This window comes from Epinephelus lanceolatus, chromosome 22 (assembly GCF_041903045.1).
Source record: "Epinephelus lanceolatus isolate andai-2023 chromosome 22, ASM4190304v1, whole genome shotgun sequence".
Taxonomy (NCBI): domain Eukaryota; kingdom Metazoa; phylum Chordata; class Actinopteri; order Perciformes; family Serranidae; genus Epinephelus; species Epinephelus lanceolatus.
Window position 1 is genome coordinate 17,574,618 of NC_135755.1, and position 17,883 is coordinate 17,592,500.

General features: G+C 42.1%; 1 protein-coding gene across 1 annotated transcript in view; it reads left to right on the forward strand.

Moving 5' to 3' along the window:
• Positions 1–784: 784 nt before the first annotated feature.
• Positions 785–17,883, forward strand: part of LOC117250528 (uncharacterized) — a 17,850-nt gene continuing 751 nt past the window's right edge. The window contains exons 1-14 of the mRNA XM_078164113.1: positions 785–923; positions 3,695–4,623; positions 5,040–5,135; positions 5,227–5,457; positions 6,424–6,571; positions 6,675–6,701; positions 6,793–7,343; positions 10,638–10,729; positions 11,056–11,647; positions 11,729–11,824; positions 11,901–12,134; positions 13,209–13,356; positions 13,451–13,477; positions 13,561–17,883. The exon at positions 13,561–17,883 is cut by the window's right edge and continues 751 nt beyond it. Coding sequence (XP_078020239.1) covers positions 881–923; positions 3,695–4,623; positions 5,040–5,135; positions 5,227–5,457; positions 6,424–6,571; positions 6,675–6,701; positions 6,793–7,343; positions 10,638–10,729; positions 11,056–11,647; positions 11,729–11,824; positions 11,901–12,134; positions 13,209–13,356; positions 13,451–13,477; positions 13,561–14,087 — 3,741 coding nt within the window. The 5' untranslated portion in view covers positions 785–880 and the 3' untranslated portion in view covers positions 14,088–17,883. The remainder of the gene's footprint in view (positions 924–3,694; positions 4,624–5,039; positions 5,136–5,226; positions 5,458–6,423; positions 6,572–6,674; positions 6,702–6,792; positions 7,344–10,637; positions 10,730–11,055; positions 11,648–11,728; positions 11,825–11,900; positions 12,135–13,208; positions 13,357–13,450; positions 13,478–13,560) is intronic.

The following is a 17,883-nucleotide window of genomic DNA, read 5'->3' on the forward strand; positions in this document are numbered from 1 at the left end:
GTGGAGGTTCAGCAGCTGCTGGCACTCAGGGGGATTGGCAGTAGTGATGGCCAAATGAAGCCTCATGTACCACTTTCTTTATTTTCTGACCCCACCAGATGGCTGTATTGGTTTAAAGATAAAGGCTGAAGGACTGGCAATGAAGTGTGCTTTCAAATGTTTTTTGAACAGACAGTGCTATCTGGTGGCTTCAGAGAATAAAGACAGTGGTTCATGAGGCCTCAGAGGAACTCATGAGGAACCAGAAGGCCACATAGAGACAGACTGAAAACAAACACTAGACATTAAGAGTGTTTTCACACTTGGTCCTTTTCAGCCCTCTAAATGTATTCAGAGCAGTGACTCAGCATTTTTTGCGCATCTGTGAACACTCCAAGAGCACTCAGACCCCTCTGAAGCCAACCGAAATCAGACCACCTTGGGAGGTCAAATCATCGCCATAATATAAAGCAATAGCCCCACCTGCAGGAGTTGGACAAAATAGCAGATACACCAGACAAACATTAGATTAGCCCTGCGATACCAAATTAAAGCTCATAATCTTTTTAACATCTCAAATTACACAAATAAAAGATTGTGCCTTTAAAAAAAACTAGAGTTATAGCCACTGAGGATCAACACGGACTCAACTTCAGACTCTCTTAACAGAAGTCAAACATAATGAGCTTTAACAAACTGGAACTTCTTTTGTTGTTACGTCTGAACTGCTGTCCAAAGGGTTAAAGTCTTTCCTCCTGGGGCTCTGAGGGCCATGGCCAGGGGGTATAAATTTGTATCTGGGGTAAAAAGAGAGGGAGGGGGGTGTATTTTGGGTCTGAGGTGTGTGTGTGTGTGTGTGTGTGTGTGTGTGTTGGAGGTGGCAGTGGTAACCACCTGTCTCATGTGTCAGTGTACAAGCGGAGCCCTGAGGCAGCTGCTCTCTGGTGAGTGTCCCCATATCTCTGCTTTTCTGTCGGTCCTGTCCTGCGTTTTCATTTCTATACTGTCACATCTGCTTCTCTATGCATTATTAGGTCTCTTAGGGGAGTGCTGTTTCTATTTTGTCATTACTGTTTGGCTGTTTAAGAGCTCTGACATGAGCTACAACCTTTTTGTTGTTGCAGTTCAAATCCAACAGAAGACTTCAATTGTAGCTACAAGTTTGTATTTCTTAGGGCATAAAGCGTTTTCATGTCAAAATATGTCAGATTATTGTTAAGAGCATGGAAGCACAGCAAGACAGGTCAGTTACTACAGTAATATTTTTGGATAGATGCTAATCTGGTGTGCCATGAATATCCAGGCCTCAAGCAGAGAGCTGCTTGTGTTAAAAGTCAAACTCATGCTGCCTTTAAACTAATTAAACACCAGTGATATATTTAGCTTGAAGCTCAAGTAAAGACGTAAATCAACAAGCTGAAAGGTCTGAGGCAACACGAGACTCTTTTGTAGTAGCCAATATTATCACAAATGTATTGGTAGTGGCGTATGTCTGCTGTCACTACGAATATTTGAAGTAAATACAAAAATATGTTTGAAGTAACTTTAAAAGCTCCAGTAAGATTAGGGAGATTTGGGCGCATCTAGTGGTATGGATTGCAGTTTGCAACCAGTTGAAACTTCTCCTGCTTACAATTCTTTCAGTGTTCTTTGTTTGGGAGTTTTTTTTACGGGGAGCTGAACTGTCCGCAGAGGTGTCCTTCTCTCCAAAACAAATGGACCAGGTGACTTAAACCACTAAAATCACAGAATAAAGCAGCTTCTCATCACTGTTGGGCTCGTTACGGAAGAGCCGCTAGCCAAGCACCTGCTAATGTGTGCTAACCTTTTTTTTCTTATAATTTGAGCTCCAGACGTTCAGGAGAGTTTTACTGGGAGCCGAACTAAGTGGGATTTATACTTGTGCATCAGTTCTATGCAGAGCCTAAGTTGTAGCCTACGCCGGTGTGAGCAAGTACTTATACACCTTCAAAACATTAGTCGGCAGCAGGTTCTCTGTGAAGTGCTGTAAAGTTTAGTTGATTCAAAACACACAAACAGACATTAAACACACATTAAACATGGCTTAATAGAGACAATTTCAAACACAAGTACACAAATCAGCTTCACTATAACTTGTAGCATTCACAGACAAAGCACATTTTCCCCATAAATACAACATGCTAATGTTTTTAGCACAAGCCTATGGCATTTTACATTGTATAAATTAGCCTAGCAGCTAGCAAACTTTTCCTCTGCTCATATAAAGCCAGGGACAACAGCAATATTTAACAAAGGAAACGTTACAAAATTCAGCTTCATTACAACTCACAAGGTTCACTGACAAAAACTGTCTTATATGAAACAAGTTCCCAAACAAATACAACAAGCTAACGTTATTAGCACAAGCCTATGGCATTTTACATTGTATAAATTAGCCTAGCGACAAGCAGAGATTTCCTCCACTCATATGAAGCCAGGATAAATCACACACAAGACTTAAAACACTATTTTTGTGGAGGCTTTATTGTCTTCATAATTTATTGTTTCTTATCTGTGAAATTAAAGTAAATAAAAGCTTCGTTTCCACTGAGGGAAATGGTTTCAGCTTACAAAAATAGATCCTGCATTATCTGCATAGGACTGTCCCTCTCCAAAACAAACGGACCTGGTGATTTAAGGTGCTAAAACACTGAAAAAACAGTTTTACATTAAAAAAAGTTTGTGACACTGCTCCACTACAATGGCTGACATGAAAAAAACATGAATAGCCCTATCTAGAGCCAGTGTTTGGTTTGTCCATTCTGGGTTACTGTAGAAACATGGTGGCACAACTTGGTGATCTCCATGGATGAGGATACGCTCCATGTGGAGATATAAACGGTTCATTCTTAGGTCAGGAAAACCCGATGATTCTTATTGTCAGGTGATTATACACTCAAGTAAACATACTTATTATATTGTATTCCATTTCTGCTAATATATCCCTCTGAATCCTACACACTGGACCTTTAAAGTAAAGATAAAATGTCTTGTCTACAAAGCAAAGATTTAAGTTAAAATTTTGATTTCTAGTAGCCAAAATTAGCCATACATAGATTAGATTATCACAAATATATCAAATATACTGGTAGTGGTTCATATAAATATGAATATTTGCAGTACATTTCAAAATATTTTTGAAGGGACATTAAAAACAGTGTTGCAATTACATTGCAAGTTTATTTCTCCAGCTGTAAAATATCACCCAGTGTATATTTTGGCCTAATTTTGAGGAATCCTTTTTTAAAATGTTTGCTTATGTTGTGTGTTTGTATTCAAATTGAATGTCAGAGGATTGTTATCAGATCAGCATCAAAAATCTGTTATCAGTCAAGCTTAAGAAACTTAAAAAAGAATTTTTAAATAACCCAAAAATTAACAACACTCCCCCAAGACTCATAAGGGCTCATTTATTACAAAAGCAAGAAAAAAAAAAGAAAGAAAGAAAGAAAGAAAGAAAAACAGTTTAATTTAATGTTACAGTGTACAACCTTCAATTGAACCTATGTTTTTGGCTTGAACTTGTGATGATAAATGAGTCCTGTCATGCTTTGCTTGGTAAGTTTGCATGAAAATGACCCCAAATAAAATCCCGCCATCTAACCCGAGCGACCTCAATATCACAGCAGGTTTGATGCCCCGTTCAGAGCCCCATTGCTTGCGCTGAAAATGACCCTGCCTCTCCGCCGTGCAGGAATGGCCTCTACTGGGAACCTTTCAGAAGAGCAGGTGCACTGCTCCATATGTCTGGACGTCTTCACCAACCCTGTATCCATCCCCTGCGGACACAACTTCTGCCAGAGCTGCATCCTGGGATACTGGAAAACCAGCCCATTGTACCAGTGTCCTATGTGTAAGAAGTCTTTCTACAAAAGGCCCGATATTAGTGTTAACACGGTCCTGAGGGAGATCGCAGAGCAGTTCAAGGAGATCAGGGTTAGAAGTGCGGAGGAAAAGGTGAGCAAGGAGAAGGAAGTCGAGGGAGAAAGGAAGTGGACGATGGAGAGAAAGAAAAAGGAGGATGAGGAGAGGCTTTTGGAGAAAGATCAGATGCAGCAGGTGCTGGAGGAGCTGAAGCAGAAGCAAGAGGAGGAGAAGAGCAAGAAAGCAGAGAAAATGCCATCACAAGAGGAGTTACCACCGCTGATCCCCCCTGTGCCACCGCCCAGAACCTCTCCTCCACGATCACCCAAAGTCACAGCTCAGGGTCCGCCACCGCCTCCTCTGCCCCAGACATCACCTCCACCCTCGCCTCAAATCGCTGCTTCTCCAACACCTCAAACCCCACCTCCACCTCCCTCCTCTTCACTCCCACCTCTTCTGTGGGAGGAAGTCCTCTGTGATGTCTGCCTGGGTAACGGCAGGCCAAAAGCAGTCAAATCCTGCCTCGTGTGTTTGACTTCCTACTGCGAGGAGCACCTGAAATCTCACTCGTCCAGGTTCACCAAGCACAAACTGATGGAGCCCGTTGCCAATATGGAGGACAGGATGTGTCCGAAGCACCAACGGCTTCTGGAGCTGTTCTGTAAGAAGGATCAGACCTGTGTGTGCGTGCTCTGTACCGAGACGGACCACAGGGCGCACTACACCGTCCCCGTGGAGAGGGAGTGGACAGAGAAAAAGGTCAGACAGATGAAAAATCAAAGCTTTAGTTGGACAAATATCTGTCATTGGAGCAGCTTTCAAGGTAGAAACCACATTCGTGGAGTTATTTGATTAGTGATATACACCTTTCACATGTATAGACAGTTTGATCCCAGTGAAGTTTCCTCACAGAGACAAAGAGACACTCAGTGTGAGACAGTAACACAGATAAATAAAAGTGCAGAAAATATATATATTTGACCCAGATGACAACACGTATCTGCTAACTGACACTTTTTACTGTGGTAGAAGAAATCCCAATACAAGCTCCATGGGCATTGAGCAGTGCCATGTGTTTCGTATCTGAAGCCAGGACTAAATTACATCTGTAGAAGTAGAGCTATAGATATCATTTGTAAGCATGTCATGAACATGTGTGAAATCATGTTGTGCAGGCGCAGCTAAAGCGGACAGAAATAGACGTCCAGCAGATGATCCAGGACAGAGTGCAGAAGGTGGAGGAGATCAAACACTCGGTGCAACAAAACAAAGTGAGTTACAAACTGTTTCCTGGTACAATGCTAGTAGTAAATATATTGACATCAAGATTATTATTCATTATATTTTTGTCTGTATGTTCAGGCCAGCGCTCAGAGAGAGGTGGAGGAAAGTGTGCAGGTCTTCTCAGAGCTGGTGCGCTCCATCCAGAAGACTCAGAGCGAGCTGGTTTTGGCCATTGAGGAGAAGCAGAGGCAGACGGAGAGGTGGGCTGGAGGCCTCATCGCTGAACTGGAGCAGGAAATCGTCGAACTGAAGAGGAGGAATACAGATTTAGAAAACGTGGCTCGGACCGACCATATTCACTTCTTAAAGGTAAGGGAGAGCATTTGTTTTATTGGGCATAGTTGGGTATCAGATCTCTATTTCAGAATCCAGTCCGTCTACGACTGAGATGTTAGGCATCTGAACATCTTTGCAAGTACCCAGTTTATTTTGAAGGAGACCGTGTGCATTTAACAGGCGTCATCTGTACATTTTCCCAGAGCTCATAACCATAGGTGAGGGTTGGGACATAGATGGATCAGTTAATCGAAAGCTCAGCTCTCTTCACCATGACGATCTGACACAGCCCCCACATCACTGCAGACGCTGCGCTAGTCATGAACACTGGGTACAGACCTAAAGAATGAGATTGAGGATACAAGCAGCCAAAATGAGTTTCCTCCGTGGGGTGGCTGGGTTCAGCCTTAAAGATAGGGTGAGGAGCTGGGACATTCGGAGGGAGCTCTGAGTAGAGCTGCTGGTCCTTCGCGTCGAAAGGGGTCAGTTGAGGTGGTTCGGACTGCTGATCAGGATGCCTCCTTGGCGCCTCCCTCTAGAACTATTTCGGGCACGTCCCACTGGTAGGACGCCCCAGGGCAGAACCAGAACACGTTGGAGGGATTACATATCTTGTCTGACCTGGGAACGCCTTGGGGTCCCCCAGGAGGAGCTGGAAAGTGTTGCTGGGGAGAGGGACGTCTGGGGTGCTTTGCTTGGCCTGCTGCCCCTGTGGATGGAAAATAGATGGATCTGTACATTTCCTGTGAAAATTGATTCATGTAACAAGTGGAAATTGACATGTATGCCTGAACCTCCAAAACGGACACTGGAAGGGTACCTAGAGTGTCATAGTTTGACATGTAGGACCACTGACCAAAAGGATTGATAAATTGGGAGTGAGAATGCGGGGACAGCTAGCGGACCATGAGGAGATACTTCTTCCCTGGATTAGAATCGCTGGCTGCACCTTCAGTGAACTTGTTTCTGAGTCATTTCTTGTGCTCCATCTCTCTGCAGAGCTACCCAGCCCTCAGCACTCCTCCCTCTGTCAAAGACTGGTCTGAGACCAGTGTTCCCACTGACATATGTGTAGGCATGATCAGGAGAGCCGTGTCCAAACTGGAGGCAACATTGAATGAAATGATTGAAAAACTGTCTGAAAGTGGTACGACTTCCTTTGACATTCTTATATATTTATTCATTCTGATTATAAGATGAGAGCTCGAGATGGTGTATTTTAAATGAATCTCATCTTTTGCTTCTTACAGAGATCAAGAAGATTGCCAAATATACAGGTAAACTATTTTTTTGCATTTGCTATAATCCTTTTAAAAAACTCTCCAACTGCAGCCAACCACAAATCCTTTATGTCTCGTGTTTCTGCAGTGGATGTCACTCTGGACCCTGACACAGCCAACCCGTGGTTGCAGCTTTCTCAGGACAGACGTCAGGTGAGACACCTGGGTGCATGGCAGGACCTCCCAGACCATCCTGAACGCTTCGACACAGTGGTCATTGTTCTGGGCCGCGAGGGCTTCACCTCAGGGAGACATTACTGGGAAGTTCAGGTGGGGGACAAGGATGACTGGTACATGGGTGTAGCCAGGTCTTCTGTCAACAGAAAGGGCAGGATCTCTGTAAGCACCACCCAGGGATACTGGGCTCTTGCCATGAAGAAAGGCCAAGGGTACCGGGTGTCAACATCTCCGCCAATAGCTCTGACCCTCAACCCCAAGCCCAAGCGAGTGGGTGTGTACGTGGACTACGAGGAGGGGCAAGTGTCCTTTTATGATGTGAGAGCTTGGACTCATATTTACACATTCAAAGATAAGTTCATGGAGAAGATCTTACCCTTTTTCTACCTGTACTGCTGCGACAAAGCTTCTGATACCCTCGTGATTTGTCCTGTGAATGAAAAAACTGTGATCAAGCAAAGCTAAGGACAAAGTTTGACAGTAAAAACACTGAAGGTGAAAACTGACTGTGATTTGTTGTAGCCAAACCTGTTTGGATGAAATTCTCTGTTTTATGTTTTGTGTATGTTCATTAGATGTATAATTCAGTTCAACAAATTAATTTGTACACATTACGTATTCATGTCAGATCATGAAGGTTCCACAAAGCCTTAAAGGGATAGTTCAACATTTCAGGAAATATGTATCTTCACTTTCTTTCTGAGGGTTGAGCCTTGTTGCCATCAAGACATCTGGTTCAGTTTGTTTGTTAGACATTAAAACATACACATTTTTTGCGTTTCCGTTGTCTAAAGTTGGGGATGGTACCAATAGAACCATTCCATTCTGAGCCAAGGAAGAGGGAATACAGTAAGAGCTCGATGGAGCAGGGACATGGCTATTGCCGTTTAGTAACAAGTACTGTCTGTGGTGGAAATGCAACAGATCTACGTTTACATGTCTGTAAGGGTTATGTATGGTTCTTATGGTGTGTTCAACACAATGAATTTTCACATCCCATTATTAGCACAAGTTTGAATGCTAGAATATTTTGTGTTAACTCGCGTCATATGCATGAATAACTCAAATCATATGACAATGAAATCGCTGAATCGATTAATGAAATTCTTCCGGTACATCCTCAACGGAATACATCCTTAGTGAATCTCAATGCTGATTGGCTATCGCAGTGCAAATCGGTCTCCAAAGTTCCTATTTTTTTTTAGCTTTTGCAAATAAGCATGACACAAAATCGCGCCACTTGCTTCATTCCTGCAGCTTAATTTGCTTTGCGTCCATTGCGCTGCCCAGTGGGAATTTGGGTCTAATCATGTTTGTACATTGACCTGTCATTTATGTAATTCACTCACACGAATTGTTTTATTTGCACCAGGTGTGAACACAACATGAAGGTCCTTTACGTGATGTGTGTGGTAGAATTGCAGTTTTAGATAATCATTACCACTGTCATAGCTGTAAACTAAATCTAGCAGGCAGTTAGCTTAGCTTAGCATTAATGGGGCTGTTATGTTCAAGGATATTTCTTCATGTTTTGTATGGATTAAACAAACACGATTTGACATGATAACTACATAGACTGTATAAAACTAGTGTGTGTATAACTAGTGTGACATCAGCCCTTGGTTTGTGGACTGCTGTTTTGACTGTTTTGAAGCCTCAATTTCGGCATTTTGGATGTTGCCATCTTGGTTTTTTTGTAGCCTGAGGTGACCATATTTGAACGAGAGGGCGTAGCCGTGGAGGAGCAAGGGATGGATCTGACTCATCTGATTTGATTGGTAGCAATGCCTCGCAGACAGCCTGTCACTCAAAGTGGCCTCACCCTTAATTACACATAACTTTTAGCCTTAATAAAATGTAAATGGGGGAGTTATGAATAAATTAATCCCCCCTGCACAGTTGTCATGAATGTTCAACCCGGTCTTACATCAAAGTCGTTGAAAACCGCCACTTAGTCAGTGGCTTCCGCCATCAGACAGTGATGAGAAAGGCAGTTCTTTCACATCAGCATGATATGTAGCCGTTACCTGTTGTTTAACGGCACTCGGTGGCGTCAGGAAGAAAGGCATCAGGACAACAACAAAAGGGTTTCTGTTTTTTTGTTGCCTAAAGTAAACCATGTGCAGTTGTTGGCAAAACCTAACCATATGGGTTTGTTGTTGAAGGGCAAAAAAATGTTAAAGTGATAGTTCAGGTTTTTGGACATGAAGTTCTGTGAAATGCTGACCATCTGTAGCTCTGATGTGACGGTGTCACTACTCTCAACGAGCCTCCTGCTCTGAGAAATCGCCCGTAGCTTACCGGAGAAAAAGTAGTTCTGAAGATGTACGGGGGACACGTAACCAAAAGGTTTTAAGCTACAAAAAAGTATGCATGTGTTTTGTTAGACTATTTCAATAATTTTAAAACCTCCCCGCATTACGTCAGACCTCGCTATCAACTGGGACTATTTTCTGGCCAGTATCACTCCGCCGTGCAGGCCCGCAAGACAGAGTTGCCTACGGGTTACAAATGTAACAGGAAACCGATGGAACTGGGAGCCGGCGATGTTTTTATTCCCACAGCTGGGGAAATCACAAGTTCGCACCATTTTGGTGTTCCTCTGTTTACCTACAGCAGCTGACGAGGGTGTGTCGTGAGCCTGAGCCGGTGTTTGCGCTGTAGTAGTAGGTATATATAGGGCTAGTACATCTTTTTCCTCACTAATAATAGCCTACTGGTTCTCTCTTGGAAACAGCCGATGAAATTTTCGTTAGCCATTGCTATCCTGCGCACCTGCACGGCATGGTGTTGAACTGTCTAATTGATTTCTGTTGCCGTGCTGTTTTGCGGGCCTGCATGGCGGAGTGACTGGCCAGAAAATAGTCCCAATTGATAGCAAAGTCTGACGTAATGCGGGGATGTTTTAAAATTATTGAAATAGTCTAACAAAACACATGCGTATTTTATTGTAGCTTAAAACCTTTTGGTTACGTGTCCCCCGTACATCTTCAGAACGACTTTTTCTCCGGTAAGCTACGGGCGATTTCTCAGAGCAGGAGTCTCGTTGAGAGTAGTGACACCGTCACATCAGAGCTACAGATGGTCAGCGTTTCACACAACTTAATGTCCAAAAACCTGAACTATCACTTTAACATGGGCGTCTATGGGGATTGACTCACTTCTGGAGCCAGCCTCAAGTGGCCATTAGAGGAACTGCAGTTTTTATCATGTCCACGTTAGCTTCACTGTTCAGCACTGTAGAATGCCACATAATTCATGAACTGTAGAGTTGCTAGTGGGTGGATTTACAACTGGACAGAGCCTGGCTTGCAGTTTCTTCCTGTTTCCGGTCTTCATGTCAAGCTAAAAATATTTACCATACAGACACAACAGTGGTTTTAATATTCTCATGTAACTCTCAGCAAGAAAGTGAACAAGCATATTTCCTAAAATAAACTAGTCCTCTTAATGCATGACTTTCAAAACATCAAACAAAGTGTAGTTTCTATTTCCCTGATTTCATGATTGCATGTTGATTTTTAATAAAGTGTGATTGATGCTGTAAAGGTTGTATGCTGAGGAGAAGTGTGTTCATGATTCATGACAATAAATGTTCTCTCAAACATTCCCAAAGGTCACTATTTCTGGCTACATGGACTTTTGGGAAATACTTTAAGTTTCATTTCAGTAAAATTATGTCACTTGACCACACCCACTACAGTAACTGGAGCCGCCTCAGCCTCTCAGTGCTCGTCTCGAGATGATGAGTATTGAATTGTCTGTTGTGCTATACTTACAGTGTATGGTTCTGCATGTGAGAGACAGTTTAGGCCTCTGGAAGTGGCAGAAGAACTACGGGGAGTCAGGTGAGTCATTTTTTTAAACACATTTTGATGTTTTTCTGTTGTTTTTAATCTTAGAATACAGAACTGCAAGAATGTGATGCAGAATTAAAATATGCAAGTCGATTCATGTGAATGTGAGTCATTGGGCGGGTCTGGATTTGCATTGTAAACAGCCTAAAAATAGATCTGATTTCAAGGTTTTATCTAACTTTTTGGCTCTTTTTTTTGCAGCTTTTGTGTCTCTGTTCAGTGTAAGGCAAACGTGATGTAATGTCATGTTACACATGCTGCTAACATGCCCTAAAACACAGATATATAAAGCATAAAAATTGCATTCTCTCCCACAGAGATTCCATAATGTCTTCCTTCAGTGTCCTTGCTTCATTGCCGGAGAATCATTTCCAGTGTCCGATCTGTCTGAACGTGTTCAGCGACCCGGTCACCACACCTTGTGGTCACAACTTCTGTAAGACCTGCCTGAGCGAGCACTGGGACCAGAGTGAATTATGCAGCTGCCCGGTGTGTCATAAAAGATTCCACATAAGGCCCGAGATCTCCACAAACACAGTCATCGAAGAGATTTCAGTCTGCATCAAGAAAAGGAAAGTTGAGGAACCTGAAAGCAGCGCTGATGCACCGTGGCAGGTGAAGTGCGATGTTTGCTCAGAGATCAAATTCAAGGCCCTGAAGTCCTGCCTGTTGTGTCTGACGTCGTACTGTGAAGCCCACCTGGAGCCTCACCAGAGAGTTCCCTCCCTGATGAGACACAAGCTGGTGGACCCGGTGGAGAATCTGGAGGAGAGGGTGTGTGAGAAGCATCAGAGGATCCTTGAGGTTTTCTGCAGGGAGGAACAGGTGTGTATCTGTCTGCTGTGCAGTGAGACGGACCACAAAAACCACGACATGGTGCCTGTTGAAGAAGAAGGGGCTCGGCAGAAAGTAAGTATTTTGTTAAATACCTCAGAATAAACTGAACCCTAAATAAAGGAGTGACCGGCTCAATGACGTTTTTTATTTTAGGAAAACATTGAGTCCAAGATGGCAAACATCAAGTTGATGATTGATGACAGGATGGAAAAGATAAAGGAATTCACCCACTCTTCTGAAATGAGCAAAGTGAGTACTTGGAATTTTTTTTGCACACTTATAAATACGTAGAAAAATCGATGCTAATGACATTTTATTTTTATAGGAAAAAGCAAATGAGGAGATAGATGACAGTGATAAGCTCTTCAACACTCTGATAAATCATGTACAAGTGGCACAAACAAAACTGAGATCTAATATCAAAAAGAAGCTCCAAAAATCCCAAGAGAAAGATGAAGCAATGATTGGAGAACTGCAGGAGGAAATCAGCCAACTGCAGGGGAAGCACTGTGTGCTGGAGGAGCTTTCACAAAGTGATGACTACTTTTACCTTCTGCAGGTCAGTCAATGCGCCATTGTGAGCATTACTTGTGCGGTGGTGTGTCTGTGTCACTCTGCAGTTACGCCTCCAAAACACTAGTCGGCGGTGGAGGTTTCTGTGAAGTGCTGTAAAGTTTAGTTGATTCAAAACACACATTAAACACACATTAAACATGGCTTAATAGAGTCAATTTCAAACACAAGTACACAAATCAGCTTCACTATAACTCGCAGCATTCACAGACAAAACACTTATCTGGACACATTTTCCCCACAAATACAACATGCTAATGTTTTTAGCACAAGCTTATAGCATTTTACATTGTATTAATTAGCCTAGCAGCTAGCAGACTTTTCCTTTACTCATATGAAGCCAGGGACAACAGCAACATTTAACAAAGGTAACGGTACAAAGTTCGGCTCCATTACAACTCACAAGGTTCACTGACAAAACAACTCTTATACTAAACACGTTTTCTAAACAAATATAACATGCTAATGTTATTAGCACAAGCCTATGGCATTTTACATTGTATAAATTAGCCTAGCAGCTAGCAGACTTTTCCTCTACCCATATGAAACCAGGGACAACAGCAAGATTTAACAAAGGAAACGTTACAAAGTTCTGCTCCATTACAGCTCACAAGGTTCACTGACAATACAACTGTCTCATGTTTTTTCCAAACAAATATAACATGCTAACGTTATTAGCACAAGCCTATGGCATTTTACATTGTATAAATTTGTCTAGCAATGAGCTGAGATTTCCTCTGCTCATATGAAGCCAGGATATCTCACACATAAGACTTAAAATGCTATTTTGTGGAGTCGTAGGGTACGCCGTAGCTGTAGGTACAGCATCGATTCAATGCAGAAGTATAACATCCCATTAGAGGTGCTGGCAGGTGGATTTACTACAAGACAGGGTGAGACAAGTGGTTTCCCTCAGTTTCCAGTCTTTGTGCTGTGTTATACATGTGTCAAGACAAATGACTACAACAAAATGTCTGCTTGGGTGCAGCTGGTTGGCTTTAAAAAGAGATTAAATATAACCCTGTGCCACTCATGATCATGTGTTTGTGAATCACTGCAGACTTTGTTGGGCCTGAGCACCACATCAGACACCAAGGACTGGTCTAAGATCAGGGTTTACTCAGACCTGTATGTGCAGACGTTGAGGAGAGCCATGACTCATCTTGTGCACACTTTCCAATCAGAACTGAAAACTCTGACAGACACGGGTAAGGATCAGCTGCATTTGCTTCATCACTGAGGATGTCTCCATTTTATGAGTTTCCATAACTGAGGTGTGTTTTTTTTTTTTACTTGTGTCAGAACTAACCAGGATGAGACAATATAAAGGTGAGATCATAAATACACTGTACTCACTTTTCTGATAAGTTATTATGAAGTATGAGCGCTTTAACTGAACTTCATTTCCTCAGAGTCCGTCACCTTTGACTCAGCTACAGCTGGCAGCTACCTTGTGGTGTCCGACCATGGGAAATGTTTGAAGTACAACAAAGCTGCAAGCCCCCCATGGTCTGACGACCCAGACAGGTTCAACCAACCCATGATTTTAGGGACGAAGGGCTTCACCTCTGGGCGTCACTATTGGGAAGTCCAAGTGGGCTTGAGAACAGACTGGGACGTCGGCGTTGCAAAGGAGACCATTACCAAAAAAGGGAGGATAACCCTGAAAAGAGAAAATGGCTTCTTTGCCATAGGAAAGAGGGGCCTCGATTATGAAGTTCATTGTACAACCTATGCAGCCCTCCATCTGTGTCCCAGACCAAGCAACGTGGGAGTGTATTTGGACTATAATGAAGGCAGAGTCTCTTTCTTTGATGTTGACAGGAAGTTGCACATTTACTCCTTCACCGGAGAATCTTTCTCAGAGAAACTGTTCCCATACTTCTATCTGTACAGCTGGGTCAAGAAACCAAAGCCTTTAGTTATTACCCCTATGTAAGAAGAAGCATCTGTTCTTTCTCTCATTCACTTCCCTCAACATGCTGAAGAATAACCAAACAGCATAAAGTAATTGTTAGGTCAAACCTCACAACTCGTATAAGGACCTTCAAAGGTATCTTCAAATACTTCATGTCCCTGAAACCTGTACAACCTAAGCTAAACTTGTAACAACTGGTGACCCAGGTGAGAGTGGACTCAAATGCACCACTCTGGAGACAGTTCAGATACAAAAAGGGCCCATTTATGCTCCCTTTACGTACGAAAATGTATACGTCCGTTTCAAACGATGCTACCGCCACTGCCCACATACTTCCATGCGCCCTTTACGTTGGCATGGATGTTAACCAATATATCCACCAGGAGGCAGCCCAGAGTCAAAAGTTTATGACAACAACAAACTCAAAAACAAACATGGCGACTGTGGAGGAGATATTGATAATGTACCTCTTGCATAAAAGACAAAAACAGAGGCAGCGTTGTAGGAGGCGGTGGTCGGTGAGGCCGTTAAATACATCGCGACTGGAAGACGGAGAATTCTTTTCTCTAGTACTGCCGATGAGAGAAACTGAATTGTTATTTCTTCTTTGTGTCTCACTAGAGCTACATATCGGGTAGTGACAGCAAAACTGTCCCCACGGTTTCCGGTGGTACTGCTCCGTTTGGCCCGTATCCGTAAGCTTTATGGAAACGTGCAGAAATACGGACGAAATGAACGCGGAGCATGGACAGAAGGCTCCGTCCGTATCCGGATCCGTATTTAACGTTGAGCATAAATGGGCCTTAACAGTCTTTACTGGTCAAAACGTAGGTTCGGTACACAGAAGGACAATCAGTGGAGGCAAACAAATCCAATAGGGATGAGGCAGAGTCAATTAACAGGCTAAAGAAAAAAACAAAACAAGGAAAAAACACAGCGAAACAAAAGGCTGGAATGCTAGACACACAAGGAGCTATGATGAACTGGCACTGGAGGATAACGAGACACAGGTGAGGCTAATCAGACAATCAGACAGAGGTGAAGTCATCAAAAGGGAGGGAAAACACACAGGGGCAGGAAGTGAAGTGATCTGAAACCAGAGGAGATGTGAGTTTCAAAGTAAAACAGGAAACACCATGAAGGAATGAAATACAAAAAAAAAACAGCGAAGGAACTCGAGCTGTGACAAAAAGGTTATATAAGTCAATAAACCATAATTATAGATAAAAGTATTGAAATCAATTTAAATAATTAAAAAAAAATACACATAAAACATTCTGATACAAAAGATTTCTAAATTTCTCAATATTTGAACTATGTATATTATTTAGTTTTTTAAGATATGCTTGTTTTTATTAGCATTAACATTATTAGTTATCTGCGCAGTTTTGCACCACATGTTATGTAACAATGTCATCACGAGCGTACAGCATGATGACACGGAGGACAGGAGCCTTAGCTTTCTGCTGCAAAGAGAATTAATATTCTAGCTGTTAAGATTTTTATTCTAGATTGATATATACAGGATTATGCAAACAAGGATCTCCTGTGGTCATTATGGGGAAATGCCAGCGCCACAGGGCACTGTCACCATGTTCGCACCGTACATAAGGTAGCTTTCTGCTGCCAAAACAACTGCTGTAGCTACCACATTTTGTATTTTAGATGGATTTAAATTGGATAATTGAAACAACAGTCCATCATTTTAAAAAGGGTTTAGAGCCTGTTTATACGTTTCCGTATATTTCTAAAAACGGTATTTATCTTTGTGTTTGCACCTAAAATTGACACATAACCAGCGTTTTTCTCGACGAAAACAGATTTTCAAAAAACGGTTTCCATAGTGAAAGTTTTTAAAAATATCCATTTCTATGGAGATGTGTAAACAGGAAAGATGGAGATTTTGGAAAACTATGACATTGCAACCCAGTTCGCGCATGCCCATTAATCGCCTGGTAACCACAACAGCAATGGCGGCTATATGCCGGGTTGTTTACGTTTTGTTAACACTTTTGGGACTACTTACGAGCTTACAAATAAACTTAGCACTGCTGCATCAACATCACCGCTACATCGACGCACAAAGACGTCTTCTGTGCACAATATTAGTAAGTGCATAGCACCTAACTATGCTACATAAAGGTTAAAATGTAGTTTATCATTGTTTTTATCACTAGCGCCAAGAGAAAAAACAAAGCACTGTGCATGCGCAGAATGTTTTTCTATGGTGTTTGACAAATGGTGTATCGCCACCTACTGGCCTAGCATGCTAATTGCAGCAAGAAGCTGCCGTTTTTGCCTTTTTGTGTAAACAAGGACATTGTTTTCATAACTCATCGTGTAAACCTGAATTTTTTTTATATGGGATAAATAAAAATCTGTTTTTATTTGTATCTGTATCTGTGTAAACAAGGCCTTAGACCTCTCAAGTGACTTTTTTCCAAATAAAAAAGCACCTAAGACAAATCTAGTGATTTTTTGGAAAAACTATAACTCCTCTCCCTCGTGGGTACCAATCAACCACTCAGTAATCCCGATTGTTTGTCCTGGGACTTCCCTCTTCTTTCTTTTTGTTCCGAATGATTCAAACTTGAAAATGTATATCTATTTTTTTTCCTCAGAGTACTGTACACAGAGTTTTTATAAGAGTGAGTTTATTCAAGTGTCTCCTTATTCATGATATTAAAATTCCACAGTCTTTACAATTGCATACATTTACAGTTTTTGAAATAAAAGGTAGATTTAGATGCGCTGGGATCATAATAGCTGCTGGGAAATAACAATAGCTAATGCTAAAGCTAGTTATGTAAATTTTAGTGACAGTCAGGATCACTGTGGTGTGGAGTGTATTAGCTTTGATGCATTCAGTTACTCCTGTAGACACTAATGCCCCTTTGCCACTGCCACTTACACTCGCTGTCAGCCGGCTTTTTAATGTAATGGGAAAGGTTCAAATTGGCATTCACACCCAGGTCAAATGACTCTGCAGTAGTCATGGGTATTTATCAGCTCCGTCTCTGATTGGCATTGATGGAAACACAACACCTGGGTGAATGCTTTACGCTCTACATCTATGTGCCATAGCCTGACGTGCACCTCCCCAGAATGTAACTACACGTCATGGTGACACAGACCTCCTGTCTCTTTCTGTAAGCTGAAACCATTTCCCTCAGTGGAAACAAAGCTTTTATTTACTTTAATTTCACAGATAAGAAACAATAAATTGTGAAGACAATAAAGCCTCCACAAAAACAGCATTTTAAGACTTGTGTGTGATTTATCCTGGCTTCATATGAGCAGAGGAAATCTCCACTCGTCGCTAGGCTAATCTGTAGTGATTCGAATCATTGGGAAATGCGCATTAAAAGAAATACGAATCCTGTGTGTTTCCATTAAATGTACGGACTTTGGTGAAAACTACGAACTCGCACGAGTTTTCCGCAGAACCGGAAACAAAACAAGTCTCGCATTCTTCTCCTTCTACGTTTTCTGGCAGTTGGCAGCCAGCTTGTAAATGCATTACCGCCTTCCCGACCCAGAGTGTGGATATCACCATGGAGAGAGGTGCACTACGTCAGACTTAATTCGAACATTACTGTTTCCATCCCCCGTTTTGTTAATCAACATTTTTTCGAATCAACCAAAACCCGGCTAGAGCGAGCGTATTTTAGTCTGTGTGAATCAGGCGATTTTAATTCGAATTCTGGTGTTTCCATCATAATTTTCCGATGCGATACTTCTAGATGCGCATCTAAACAGGCTGATGGAAACATGGCTTGTGTGTTTTGTATCAACTAAACGTTACAGCACTTCACAG